The sequence below is a fragment of the Rhinolophus sinicus genome, chromosome 4 (genome assembly GCF_057876585.1).
Source record: "Rhinolophus sinicus isolate RSI-liver-muscle chromosome 4, RSI-T2T, whole genome shotgun sequence".
NCBI lineage: Eukaryota > Metazoa > Chordata > Mammalia > Chiroptera > Rhinolophidae > Rhinolophus > Rhinolophus sinicus.
In genome coordinates, this window is record NC_142504.1 from 66,911,357 (window position 1) to 66,923,926 (window position 12,570).

The 12,570-nt window shown below is 39.6% G+C and overlaps 1 protein-coding gene across 1 annotated transcript; it reads right to left on the reverse strand.

Annotated features, from left to right (window-relative positions):
- Positions 1-8,049: 8,049 nt before the first annotated feature.
- On the reverse strand, positions 8,050-11,062 carry TXNDC2 (thioredoxin domain containing 2). Its single transcript, XM_074339740.2, has 4 exons — positions 10,903-11,062; positions 10,225-10,319; positions 10,001-10,106; positions 8,050-9,710 (listed from the first exon to the last, which is right to left on the reverse strand). The coding sequence occupies exons 1-4, from the start codon at positions 11,060-11,062 to the stop codon at positions 8,050-8,052; spliced, it is 2,022 nt and encodes a 673-aa protein (XP_074195841.2).
- Between the last annotated feature and the right edge of the window lie 1,508 nt (positions 11,063-12,570).

Genomic DNA, 12,570 nt, shown 5'->3' on the forward strand with positions numbered 1-12,570 from the left:
CACTTGTAATCAATATGGAACAGAATGATCATATTTTCTTCCGATTTTCTCAATTCACCTTTCTTCATTTCAATCACTTTCTCTCTTTTTAATTTTAACTTCATGTTTATCATTTTCTATTATCAGCTTTTTCATATTCAAATAAGTTGTCTTTTTCCATTCTGGAATTCCTGATTTTTCTAAGCCTTGAAGCTAGAGCCTTTGGCTTTCTCTGGCTCCACACTATTTTGATCCCAATATTTTTAATTGTTGCTCTTGGCGACTATTTTCACTGTGAGTGTTAAAGGATGTCCTGATTAACATGCCACTGTTACTTCAAATTTTGCAACCTAACTTCTCCTTGTACCTTTTAGGTCATTTTGTTTTTTAGTTAACTTCTATCTCCATAGAATGTACATTTCACAGTTCCCTTACAAGATCTTAGAAACTGCCCAAAATCTGCCCAAAATCATACTGGAATTCTTCAGGCACCAATATACCATAACTTTCAAATATTTACTGAATATAATTTATTTGAAATGAATCTTTCTGCCTCAAAAAGACAGAAGCGTTGAGCATCACTTAGAAGGTCAGACCCCAAAATTGTCTTATCCTGTTCATATGCTTTGCATCTTTCTGAGCATCCACTTCATAAGTATTTTGTATTCTTTTTTGATTCGTATTCCATATGTCATCGTTAGTGAAACTTACATGTTACCATAAGATAATTTGTCATTTGAATAAAGCACAGAGTGTTATTTAGTTCTTTAGCCATATAGTTACAGACTTAAGAAAATCAGATTGGATTAAATGAAATGAGGTATGTTTAAAGGGACTATCAGGTTGGGTTTTTCATGGGAATTGCTAAGTGGAGATAAGGGTGATTCTCACCAAATTTTCTGTGTAGCTCTTGGTCTAAGGCAGTGGTGCCAAATGTGACCCCCTACCGTGGATATGCTTGTCTGCACAGTAGTTCTTCAGTCCTCCCTCTCCCTATGTAAGCCTGCTTCAGTCATGGTTTTAATGGCACTGACCCTGCTCCAGGGGTACAAAGTGACCCAGCCTGACCAATCAGATTACCTCATCTCCCCCAAATACACAGGTTCAGGGATTGGCACATTACCCAGTCAATCAGAGTTTTTCCAGAGACTTCTGTTGGATTTATAAGGAAACAGTCTCACTTTTTATCTGTGATAATGAGCCATGGAAGCAATCAATGATAAAATCAAGATGGGCAGCAAAGCTGAGAGGTGGAAAACATCAGCGTCCTAATGATGTTGGTTAACCACCACTTCTGCCTAAAGCAGTTTGTCCCCTTAGAATTTCCAGTTTCAAGATCCAATACACTCTCCATTTCTGCTGGATCAGGTTTGAGTTGGGTTTCTGTCACTTGCCACAAAAAAACTAGTATATCACCTGCCCCTTAACACCCACAATTACTTAGGCAGTTCATCTCCAAACAGAAGAATTTCTACTGATTTAGTCTCTAAGGCTATTTATAATATAAAGTTAAGAATGCCCAGAATGTACAACTAGAACAGAAAAATCTCAGGTTATGTTCAACATTCAAAGACTCTGCCAGAACATCCTTGACCTTGGGCCATTATGTTCTCTCTCCCTTGCTTCTGACCTCCCAGATTTTGTATTTCCTAGCAGTTTCCAAGTAGTTGGAATCTCCGAACTATAACATTGGTTGTTTTTTCTTTTATTATATAAGTAAGCAGAAAAAAATAGAATGAAAGAAAAAATATCTATACAGTGATAACCAATAATAACACTTTATGCTTTTTATTCAATTTTTAAATAAAATATTAAGTAAATTTAATATTTTTACCTTTAATTCTCTCTTTTTTTTTTCACTTCTCAGTGAATTTGGAAGAGGAAACCACTCCTGTCCTCATTCCTCACTCCCACTACTCTAAGCATTGACTGGGAGAAAGAAGGCCTTTTGAAATAAAAGAATTTCAGAAATCTGGCCAGACCTTTATGAGGCATGTTACCAAGACCCCCACATCTATGCTCCAGGAGAAGTCAGTGGGCTGTAGCCCTTTTTAAATTAATTAGACAAGGAGGCCATTAGAATGAAATTGCCCAATGCCTTGGTGACCTACCTAAGCAAATCAAAACCTCCGCCTGTAATGCATCAAGATTAAGAAATCAAAACCTAAGGATGACCAATAACAAAACAGCCAACTAGTCTTTGAGCTCTAGTCAGTAAATTAATTTCCTCACTGTGCTTCCACACCTTCTCTATGTAAGTTTTCCCCCTAGCTCTTGTCAGCAGAGCGCTCTTGACCACTTCCAGTTTGGAGCTACCCGATTGGAGTCAATTTTCATTCAAATAAACTCTTAAAATTTGTAATATGCCTCAATTTATTTTTAACACCCTGTAAATATGACTCAGCAATGAACCCATTGTCTTATTCCTGGTAGGACTGTGGGGCCAATTTGAGAAAAAGGGGTTGAAGTAAAGATGCTCCCCATATAATAATGTGAAGCCCTAACTCCATTGGAAAAGCCACAGTCTTGTAAACTATTGGGACAGTTAGGAAGAGGTTCCTGTAGGAAGAAGGTCCTTATGGGGTTAAACAATTCATCACTGAGAAGTTATTATGTTATGGAAGCGTGTGTATTTGTTCATCAGTTGTGTTCTGAATTATCAGAAAAATAAGGGCATGTTAGGGGGGATTCATAGTAGTGGGAAATCTCAAAGGAGTTGGACCCACCCAAACCCTGGCCTGTTGAATGGAACTTGGACCACAAAAGCCCTCACAGGCTGTGTGGCCCTTTCCTCTCTGGCAGTGGTATTCCAAACTGAGTAGCTGAGGCTTAGGAAGGAAATGCCGCTGAGAAGGTGACCAATTCTAGGGTAAGACAACTCTTGTGGGTTTCTAGAAAGGTGGGTGGAGATTAGATAAAGGTGATTCTGTCCTATAGAGTAATTGTCCTGAAAGCAAGAAAGCACATTTATGAACAACAGTGTGTGCGGGATCGGGGAGGGGACAGTTTAATTTGTTGGATGATTTTCCTTTGGACTATAGTAGAGATCCCTAGGCCCCAGCCTACAACTACTGAATGCAAGTTTTGAAGTACAGAGGCCTAGAAATCTAAATGTTTAACAAGCACCCCATGTGGTTTTTACGACCACTAGTTTGAGAAACCCTGATTTAAATACAATTCCTGAACCACTTTTAGTTTTCTCATCCCCCTCCTGGATGGGACAGCAGAAAAGAATTCAACAGACACTGCATTCCCAACCATCTAATCTGCTTGAGGAAGTGCAGGAAGTCAGTGGAATGCCGTTTGCCCCGGGGTACAAGAGCTTGGTGATAGACCCATCCATACTCCTGAGATTTATTTCAAGGCAGAAGAATCACTTGGAGAAATGGACCATTGGCCTCACTGCCATCTGAGGCCTTGACATTATGATTTCTTGATTTGTGCTTGAAGGCCTATGTTAAACAGACTGCAGATCCATTTGGCACAGTCTTCTCTTTGATCTTTGGATAAGAGCCAAGGAGAGAGGCCTCAGGAGAAAGCAACTCTACCAACATCTTGTTTTCACTTTTAGGGTTGACTCCATAGAGCTCTGAGGCAGCACTTCTTAGGGTACCACCCCCCAGCTTTTCTGATGTGTTATTGGGGCTCCTAAGCTTCCCTTAGAAAATGTTTTCTCTGTGATGCATCCCCAGAAGATACTTTAGGTCCAGACTCTGAGCGTCATCTTAAACTGTTACAGGCTAAATTGTGTCCCTCCCAAAATTCATATATTGAAACCCCAACCCTCAATACCTCAGAATGTGACTATATTTGAAGATAGGGTATTCAAAGAGATGCTTAAGCTAAAATGAGACTGTTAGGGTGGGACCTAATCCAATCTGACTGACAGCATCCTCAGAGGAGGAAGTTTGGATGCACAGACACCAGGTATGTGAGCACACAGAGGAGTAACTATGTGAAGACAAAACAGTGAGAAGGTACCATCTGCAAACCAAGGAGAGAGGCCTCAGGAGAAAACCAACCCTGCCGACACCTTGATCTTGGACTTCCAGCCTCCAGAACTGTGAGAAACACATTTCTGTTGTTTAAGCCCCCCAGTCTGTAGTATTTTGTTATGGCAGTCTTAGCAGACTCACACAAAAGCTAAAGTTCACAATGCTGTCTGCACTTTTGTTATACTGCTATGTTCTCATCAGTAGTATCATTTCCCTACATTCTTGCTGGCTGTACTGTCAACATCTGGTTGACTTTTGTTTATATTTCCCTGTCTATCAGTGAATTTTTTTTACGTTTATTAATTTGTTCTTTAATGTGAACTGACTATGGCTTTTGCCTATTTTTCTATTGGGGTATTCTATTTTTTCCTACTGATTTGTAAGAATACTTTCTATCCTAAATATATTTAATTTCAAGTCATCCATTTTGCAAATATTTTTGTGTTTTTTTTGTTTCGTTTTGTTTCCTGTTACTTTTGTTTATATTTTGGCATGAGAAAGCTTATATTTTTTACATTTGAATCTATTTCTTTAACTACATTTCTATTTAGAAAATTTCTTTTCTATCCATGAATCAGATAAATGTTTAACTAAATCTTCAATTATTTAATGATTCCATAGTTTATTTTTTGTTCTTTAATCCAACTTTTATTTATTTTGGCATGGGAACAGGATATAACTTGATTTTCCCCCCAAATATCTAAATATTGCCACACAACTTTTAAAAAAAATAATCCACACACATTCCATTAAATTGAAATGATTCCTTTTTCATATATTATTACTTATATACCGAAGTTTGATTCTTGGTTACCATGACGCTTCATTGCTCTCTCTCCTTCATCAATACCATTCTTGGTATCACTATAGTTACTATACTAATTATTTATTTTACTATCTGATAAGGCAAATTTCATTACTTCTCATTTAAGACTTTTTCCTACGTATTTCTGGCTATGATTCTCAGTGAATTTTTAAGTATTTTATCAAATTCTCCCAATGATCTCATTGAGATATGGGTTGTGATTACATTATGTCTATTAAATTAAGTGGAAAGAATCAACAGCTTTCAGTGTTTTTCTCCAGTGGGGAAATTGAGCTGTGTCTCACTTTATTCAGATCTTCTTATTGTATACCTCTCAAAATTTTTAGATTTAGTCTTAATAATCCCTACTGTTCTTCTAAGTACTGTTGCTAGATATTTTATTTTTTGTCACTATTGTGAATGAAGTCTTTTCACATAATGATTCCCAATTATTTGTCACCGATTCAAAAGGAAGTTATTGGCTTTTGTATGTTACTCTAAGTACTGCCACTTTGTTGAATTCTTATCAATTCAAACAGGTTTTCCATTGATTCTTATAATTTTCAGGTGATTTTGTACTATTCCTGATGTAAGTCAGGGAGGAAAGCAAAGCACAACTTTTGTTCAAAATGGAACATAGTCAGAGAAAGGTCTCTCTACATAGTGAAAGAACAGGTATATGAATCATTAGTAAACATCCATATATATGAAAGTACAAAAGCTACAAACTTATAAACCTTGAATCTGGAATCTGTTCATTGGAAAATGCTTTATGATTACAGTTTTGGCTTCTATGGAAGATTATTACCAGGAATAGCCATATGAAAATTTTCTCTGAATTTATTATAAAAAATATTGTCAAGAATATTATCCATTGTTCAATGTCGCAAACTTAAGTTACCAGATGAAAATTTTCATTCAGGAATTTACAGGACAGCTTTTACCTCTTTTCCAAATTCTGATGCTTGCACCTTTCAGGTATTAATTGAGTTTCCCTTTTCTTGCTCCACCTCCCGGTTGCTAAGAACCTCAGAACAAAATTCGCCACTCAATCAGAGCAACGATATGAGCCCTCAGAATTGATTTATTATTTGTTTTCATGTTCCTAATTTCCTCTTACTAGTTTATTATGCTTATCATTAATGCTTTTGTAGGTCATTCCAAATATTTTTGAAAAAAAGTCAAGTATATGTGGTCTTTTGTTTGCTGTTTTTAGGTGTCTGCTTTTAATGGCTCAAATGAAGTCTATGATTGAGATACTAAGGAAAGTCAAGTAGACACAAGATGCAAGTTGTTGGAGTAGTCCCCCTCCTTTGGGACTGAAGATAGGGATTGCAACTCAACTGGATAAATGAAGATGCCAGCCAAGTTCCTCAGCAGTGGACTAGAGAAAACATGTCCCACCTAATGGAGGTAGCTGCCACTCAGCTCCTAAGATTAGATAGGTTTCATGAGGTAATGCAAACCTGGATTGCTATATTTTACAATTTTTCAAGAAAAACTAGAATTCAATATTTTAAAGAGAATCCCGTTTTTTGAAATGTTGACAACTAGTTCAAATTCTTTTTTTTTTTTTTTTTTTTTTTTTTTTTTTTTAAAACATTCTAAACCAGCAGAAGATAGGATGGTGGCTGACAGGGAACAGGGGGAGATATGAGGAGTTGTTGTTCCATGGGTATAAAGTTACAGCTACACAACATGAATAAGCCCTAGAGATTTACTGTACACATAAATGTGTACTATTTACTGAACAACTATAGTGCCTTTTGTTAACAATATGGTATTGTGCACTTAAAAACTTAAGAGGTTATATCTCATGTTAAGGGCTGTTACCACACACAAAAAAGGAAAGGGACACACAAGGAAATTTCTGAAGATGATGGGTGTGTTAATTACCTTGATTGTGGTAATGATATCATGGGTGTATGCATATGTCAAAATTCATCAAATTGTATACATTGAATATATGCAATTATTTGTATACACATTTTTAAAAAAACTCTATTAGCCCATGGTTTTGCTTTCCATGGTTTCCGTTACCTCAGTCTGAAAATATTAAATGGAATATTCCAGAAATAAACAATTCACAAGTTTTAAATTGTGAAAACTTAATAATTCATTAAGTTTTTGTTCTGAATACATGACGAAGTCTCGTGCTGACCCCCTCCATTCCACCTGGGATGTGAATCATCCTTTGTTCTGCCCATTAGTCATTTGGTTATCAGATTGACTATCCTGGAACACAGTGCTTGTGTTCAGGTAACCCTTATTTCACTTAATAATGGCCCCAAGCATAAGAGTAGTGATGCTGGCACTTTGGATATGCCAAACTGATGCCTTTCAATGAGAAGGTAAGTATGTATAGGAAAAAACATAGTATATATATAGGGTTCGGTACTATCTGTTGTTTCAGGTGTCTACTGGGGGTCTTGGAGCATGTCCACTGTGGATGAAATAGTAGACCACACCACCATCTGTAGCCCAGACCTTAGCCTTTGGGTTCTGAGACATCTGGGAGTAGGTATCAGAAACTCAGTTACCAGAGGGACAAAGCAAAAGGTTTGCCACCAGGGAGGTGATGTCACAATGGCACCAAGGAGCACACTGACTTAAACCTGAATAATAAATAAAACTCTTGGCCTGAGAAACCTGAAATTTTGAGCTCTGTCTCAGATTTTGTGAGCACGGATAATAGAAAGACGCCTGGATTTGAAATCTGGAAGCATGACCTTGGTCTCAGCTCTGCCACCAATGAATCCCATACAAGGTTGGCAAAACCATGGAATTTCCCAAGGCTTCCATAACACTCCCCGCAGAAGAAGAAGGTTAGATATGATATGTGAATCTTTCAAAATCTTTATTTCCTGAAGTATCTTATCAGAAAATCCAAAGTTATGTGAGCATGAGCAAAGAAGTTTCCACTCATCTTTAAATCATGTACTTCTACAGAATTTTCTAAATTTCCAATGTTGCCGCTAACACTAAATGAACTGAATTTCCAAGGGTGAGTGGAAAAAGAAAAGATTAAAAAGTAGAGGACAGCTTGACTTCCAATCTTCACCAAAGCAAATTCTAATATCACACTTTCCTATCAACAAAAACATGGTCATAATATACTGTAGTGCTTTGATTACTTTTTGAAACAGGTAGTTAATATTTATAATTTACAAACGGGCTATTTAGACATACATTTTTGTTATATCTCTTTTGTGAATAGAAAATCACAAGCTATAAACAGCTGACTCTTTACAACGCTTTCAGAATACATGATTACTTTAATTCTGCAATGATTGTTTCAAGTTTTTCCTTAAGGGCTCCACAAATTTCGCCCACCTTTTCTTCTTTTTTATAAAACTGAAAGGTTGGAATACAAATGATCTCAAGGTCTTTCACCAGCTCCTCACACACATCAATGTCCACTTCCAGAAACAGTACATCCTCATGCTTCACAGACAGGGAACAAAAAAGAGGCTTGATTGTCCTGCAAGGCCCACACCACATGGCTGAGAAGTCCACAGCCACCAGCCTCTCCCCAGCCTCCTTGAGTGCCAACTCGAAATCCTCCTTGCTCAGGATCACTTTCACCATATTGACCTCTGAGAGCTCCATTGTTTCTGCTGGGATATTGCCTTCTGTGGGCTGGATGGCTTCTTCTGAGGATTTGGGGGTTTCACCCTCCTTGGGCTGGATTGTCTCTTCTGAGGATTTGTGGTTATCACCCTCCTTGGGTGAAGTGTTTTTTTCTGAGAACTTGGGGGTGTTGTCCTTCTTGGGCTGGATGGTTTCTTCTGAGAAATTGGGGGTGTTGCCCTCCTTGGGTGAAATGGTTTTTGCTGAGAGCTTGGGGGTGTCATCCTGCTTGGCTGAAATGGTTTTTTCTGAGGACTTGGGGGTGTTGCCCTCCTTGGGTGAAATGGTTTTTGCTGAGAGCTTGGGGGTGTCATCCTGCTTGGCTGAAATGGTTTTTTCTGAGGACTTGGGGGTGTTGCCCTCCTTGGGTGAAACGGTTTTTGCTGCGAGCTTGGTGGTGTCATCCTGCTTGGCTGAAATGGTTTTTTCTGAGGACTTGGGGGTGTTGCCCTCCTTGGGTGAAATGGTTTTTGCTGAGAAATTGGGAATGTCATCCTGCTTGGGCAGGATGGTTTTTCCTGAGGAATTGGGGGTGTTGCCCTCCTTGGGTGAAGTGGTTTTTGCGGAGAGCTTGGGAGTGTTGCCTTCCTTGGGCTGGATGGTTTCTTCTGAGGAATCGGAGGCATTACTTTGCTTGGGCAAAATGGTTTTTGCTGATAGCTTAGGGGTGTCGTCCCGCTTGGGCAGGATAGTTTTTTCTGAGGAAATGGGAGTGTCATCCTGCTTAGGCAGGGTGGTTTTTGCTGAGGACTTGGGGATGTCACCCTGCTTGGATGGGATGGTTTTTGTTGAGGAATTGGCAGTATCACCCTGCTTGGGCGGGATGGTTTTTGCTGAAAAATTACGGGTGTTACCTTCTTTGCGCAGGATGATTTTTCCTGGGGAACAGAGGGTGTCACCCTGCTTGGGTGGGATGGGTTTTTCTGAGGAATTAGCAGTGTTACCCTCTTTGGGAAGGACGTTTTTTTCTGGGGAATGAAGGGTGTTATCCTTTTTAAACAGGATGGTTTTTCCTGTAGACCTGGGAGTGTCACCTTGCTGCGGTGGGATGGTTTTTGTTGAGAAATTGGGGTTGTCACCTTCCGTGGGCTGCATGGTTTTTGCTGAGGAACTAGAGATGTCACTGCGCTGCTCAGGAAGGAATGTGTCCGCAGGCTGTGGAACTTTGGACTTCTCTGCAGCTTTGTGTTGTATGTTGCTGATGTCATTGGCAAAGGCCTTCTCCTGAGTGTGTGCTGGGACCAAGAACTCTGGGACCAGGAGAGTCACATGGTTGGACAGAACCCGTAGTGATGCATTCTCTGAACAAAAAAAGCAAATAAAATAAAGATGAAAAAAAGAAATTAAAAATAAAATTCTGATCATATACTCCAAGGAAGACTGGTGTCATTCTTAGAGCTCACAAATGTAGTCCTATGAATGAAGTTTTAATTTGAATAATCACATTCAACAGAAAGCCAAGCAGCATGTGATTACATGTATCCTTTATCCTTTTTTTGTTTAACTACAACTTTCTCAGCTTAGTCTGACACTACTGCCTATTCCCTAAGCACATAGGTCCCTTAAGGCAACACTTTTTCCTCCCTCTTACCTTTAGGATCACCTTCATGTGTTTCTGCTTGTTTGTCTGGCCTCATTTCCAGCTCTTCCAGGGCTCCAGCTTTATCACTTTCCATTTCCGGTTTTTTGTCTATATTCTACTTCATAGTGAAGACAAGGCCGTGCCCGCCAACTCTTTTCAATCTAACATCATAAAAGGAGTAACAATTTATATTATCATAGTACTTACAGATTGTTTTCCCTCTCTGTACTCACAACAGTAACGTTTGAGAGTTTTGTGACAGCCTCAGTTATGCTGGCCACACTGAGGCTGTGCCCACTGCCTGATATGCACTCATAGTCATTATTTCCTATAACACAACAAACCACTGAGGTAAGTACCATTATGATCCTCACTTCACAAATGAGAAAATTGAGCCTTGGAGAAGTGATATAACTCGCTCAAGGTCAAAAGCTAGTATGTGGGGCAGATTCCAAGCCCACACTCTGAGTACCACACTGCACTGTACTTTTTGCCAAATGCCCTGTCCAGGATGGTAACTTGAAACCAACTTTCCTACAATATCCCTCTAGGATTCGCCAGCTGCAGATTTTTCTTTATAACTTACCCACTGTAACCACCTACTAAGTGTCTCCTCCTAACCACATTACCCTCCTCTGCAAAGTACCATCCTGTACGAGCTATTTGGGTGGGACTAGATTGTGACACAGAAGAATTCCCTAACTGAGAGGAAGAAGTGAAAACATCACCCCTTCTATCCCAGTATACGGGAAGCCAAGAGAACAGGTACATACACGGTCGGACTATTAAGTTCAGAAACTTTCCACCGTGCGCATATGTCCTGGCCTCCTCTCTCCAGGTTGAAACCTTAGCATGGATGCAGGTTAGATGTGTTCATAAGAAAGCTGAAAGCAGAGGAGTATTTGCCTCACGCTCCAACTGGAAGGCCAGGAAAGTCCCACATCCACATGGACGCACATCAACATAGCAACAGGGGCACTGGCAGAGGATGCAACTGGGTTGTTGGGCCTGGGACAGGCTCCTGGCCTTACAGCCTTCCATGCACATGCTAGGAATCCAGAAGTCCTGCATGCCCCAGAGTGGGGTTGTGAGTGTTCTGAGAGGACCAGAGAACCAGTAGAGGCCTCGAGAAAGAACGAAGAAGCCATCGTGTAGAGGGATTTGCAACCAGGGGCAAGGACTAGAGGCACAGGCTCAACCAGTAGGTAGCACGACAGTGCCCCAACCCCTAGATGGGATCAGTGATCCTCAGTAGTCCTCAGTCTAGGGACCAGGCCAGCAGAGGCAGAAGGCCCAGCCACAACTAGTCCACATAGTGCTGTGCACCCATGTATTATGGAGAAAGGAGAGGAACTGGAAAGATGAGCTGCTACCAGAATGAAAAACTGTGCTTTAGGCTGAAACACCACAAACAGGCAGATTTAATTCTGTGTCCCTGCTCCTCACCATCTCTCCTCAAATCCACTTGCGATGAGGCTCATGGGGAAGAGTAGATTCACTGAATAAAAGTTTTGAAGTCACATTTTATCTGCACATCTTGATTAAAGTGAGGAAGTGAGGAACTGTGACCGTTACACTTATACTTGGAGATCTGAGTTGTGTTTTAGGTTCAGCAGAGTTATTCCAATTATTTCTAGTCTTCATTCTGCAATTCAGATGGATTCCAAGCAACTTGTAATATTGATGCCTCAGAATAATTTTTATTCATCTTGTCATAAAATATTTTTTCTTTCAGCACAAACTTGTCCCCAAGTTGCTCATGAATCCTTATGTCAGTTGTGGTTCTGTCAAGAAAACAATCAGCTATTTTAGGCATAGAAAGATTTAGGTGATTATAAAATAGCTGGAAAGGCTGCCTTTGGGCAAGGTGTCCAGGAACAATTCTAGAAAAATGAACAACGTTGCAGAACTGGCCTGACAGGGAAGGTAGGACTCCTTAATATCAGGAGGGTAGGGAATCATAAAGTCACTGCAAGAAATATTGACTTCAAGAACTTTCTGCTATAGCTTCAATCCCGGGGTGAGTCAGCCACCCCACAACTCCCTCTCAGCACAGCGCTAGAGATAAAGGCTGGAGTTCTGCTCCAGTGTCCCCAACAAGTCCCCACCACAAGGTCCCTGCAGAAAGGGACAGAGCTGCAAGTCTTCTTCTCAATAGGTTAATCTATTGGTAGAATCAAATTTGTATCCAGAACCTCAGCTGCAAGGGAGTCAAGGGAATGTGGTTTTTAGTTTTCCAGCCTCTGCAGTGCAGGAAAGTACACTAGAAGTTGGAATAAACACTGAATGGAAATTCATTTCTACCACATATAGTGATGACCTGATGGTCTAGCTTTTTATACATCATACTGGCGTAATTTTTTGGCTTTATACTTACAAAAATAATATATATTCATAACAGAAAAATTAGAAAACACAGATAAGTAAAAACAAAATAAAAATTACTCATAGCGCCAATCTTCAGGTATCACCACTATTAATATTGTGAAGTATAATATTTGTCTTTCTTCTATTCATATGTAAATATTTTCAAATGAGATAACTTTCTAAAAGACACTATAGTTGACCCTCAAACAACA